The sequence below is a fragment of the Otolemur garnettii genome, unplaced genomic scaffold (assembly GCF_000181295.1).
Source record: "Otolemur garnettii isolate 467f Iridium unplaced genomic scaffold, OtoGar3 scaffold00132, whole genome shotgun sequence".
In the NCBI taxonomy this organism is placed as follows: domain Eukaryota; kingdom Metazoa; phylum Chordata; class Mammalia; order Primates; family Galagidae; genus Otolemur; species Otolemur garnettii.
In genome coordinates, this window is record NW_003852527.1 from 647,780 (window position 1) to 649,696 (window position 1,917).

The window sequence follows — 1,917 nt, forward strand, 5'->3', positions numbered from 1 at the left end:
CTTTATTTTTTCTTATTTAATGAAAATAATAGTATCTATTAAATTATTTTAAAGCATTTAACTGAAGAAAATTTTAATCTTTCTCTTATGAATGTTAAAAGATACCTTTTAGGGAACTCAAGTTTCCATCATAGTAACTTGCTTACTTAATTATAAATTTCACGTAAATATAATTCACTCAGAAATTTATAAATGAAAGACCCAATAGTAGCCATCAGAAATCTCATACATGCTCTTAAAATATTGTTTCTTTGGTTATTTTATTGTATCAAACAAGTATGTCATAATCAGTTACTATACCTTTTGCAATGTGTGACGCTGAAGAATGCCTCTTCCTTTCTCTTTTTTAGATGTCCTCCAGATGATGGGACGTGCTGGGAGGCCTCAGTTTGATGACCAAGGCAAAGCTGTAATTCTGGTTCATGACATAAAGAAAGACTTTTATAAAAAATTTCTTTATGAACCTTTCCCAGTAGAATCAAGGTAAACTTTGCTTTAAACTAGTTTAAATAGATCCATTTTGTAGCAATTTGATGTTTTTTCGGGTTATTATGTTATTAGATAAAAATTGATCAAATTTATAGGTTAAAAGAATTATATGATGTGAAAATCAGTGTAGGTATACACTATATCACAATATGCAATGTAATTTTCAGTTAAATAAAAATAGTGTAGCATAGCATTCAGTCACAATGGTTTTGAAGCCGGGTGACCTAGGTTGAAATCTGGAAGGGGCATTTACTTAATGGTTTAGGCTGCCAGCTTATTTCGGAATTATTCTGTATTTCTTTTGGATCCAGTAACTACTGCCACTTTCACAAATCTTCCCCTCATTTTCTGAGCTAAAAATAACCTTTTCTCTCAGATTTATATATTTAGACTTATCACACTTACCATTTTCTGCCTTCTATCATAATCCTATTATATGTACTATATCTCCTTTATTACCTTATAGAAAATTTATAACCATAAATAACCAAGAAAGTGAAAACTCAACGATCTAAATATTCAACTCAAAACTTTAGGAAGTAGCAAATGAATTCAAAGAAAGAAAAAGAAAGAAAAAGATAAAAATAAGCGCAAGAATTAATAAATTGAAAATAGGCTTACATCAGAGAAAAATCAACACCATCAATAGTTGGTTCTTTACAAAGGATGAATAAAACTGATAAATTTTTAACTCTGAATACTAGAAATGGAAAGATATTTGGACTAAAATAATAAGATATGAACAACTTTATGCAAATTTTAAAAGATCAAGTAGTAAAATTTCTTTTAAAAATTATTTAAATGACACAAAAAGAAATAGAATATCTAAATAGTTTCTTATCTATCAAACCAATTGAATCTGAAATTTAAAATCCTTCTGGAAAGAAATGTGGACAGAGAAGATTCACTGGTGAATTCTTCATAATATTGAAGGGAGAAACAACATCAGTCTTACCTAAACCCCTCCTAGTAATAGGAAAGGGTAGGGTAGGTAGGAATACTTGCCAACTTGTTTTATGAAACTAGAATAACCTGGATCCCAAAACCTGATAAGAACTCTACAAGAAAGGAATGTAACAAACCTGTGTCTCTCATGAATATAGATTAGAAGTCCTAAACACCAGTAAATCAAACCCAGTAGTGTATAAAACATTACAACCAAGTGTATTTTATTCGATAAATGCAAAGATGATTTATTATATTGTCTGAAAATGAATGAAATATAATTAATCACATTAATTAACACAAAAAATAAAAATTATAGTATTATCTCATAGATTAAAATAAAAGCATTTGATAAAATTGCACATCCATTTATAATAAAAAATTTTAGCAAACAGGAGTATAATGGAATGTTCTTAATCTGATGAAGAATATATACCAAAAAAAAATCTGTGAGCATCATAATTAATGAGGAATTACTGAAAG

The 1,917-nt window shown here is 28.4% G+C and overlaps 1 protein-coding gene across 1 annotated transcript in view; it reads left to right on the forward strand.

The window, feature by feature from the left end:
• The window catches only part of ASCC3 (activating signal cointegrator 1 complex subunit 3), a 368,987-nt gene that overhangs the window by 251,357 nt on the left and 115,713 nt on the right, over positions 1 to 1,917 (forward strand). Inside the window, exon 33 of the mRNA XM_012810382.2 lies at positions 351 to 483. Coding sequence (XP_012665836.1) covers positions 351 to 483 — 133 coding nt within the window. The remainder of the gene's footprint in view (positions 1 to 350; positions 484 to 1,917) is intronic.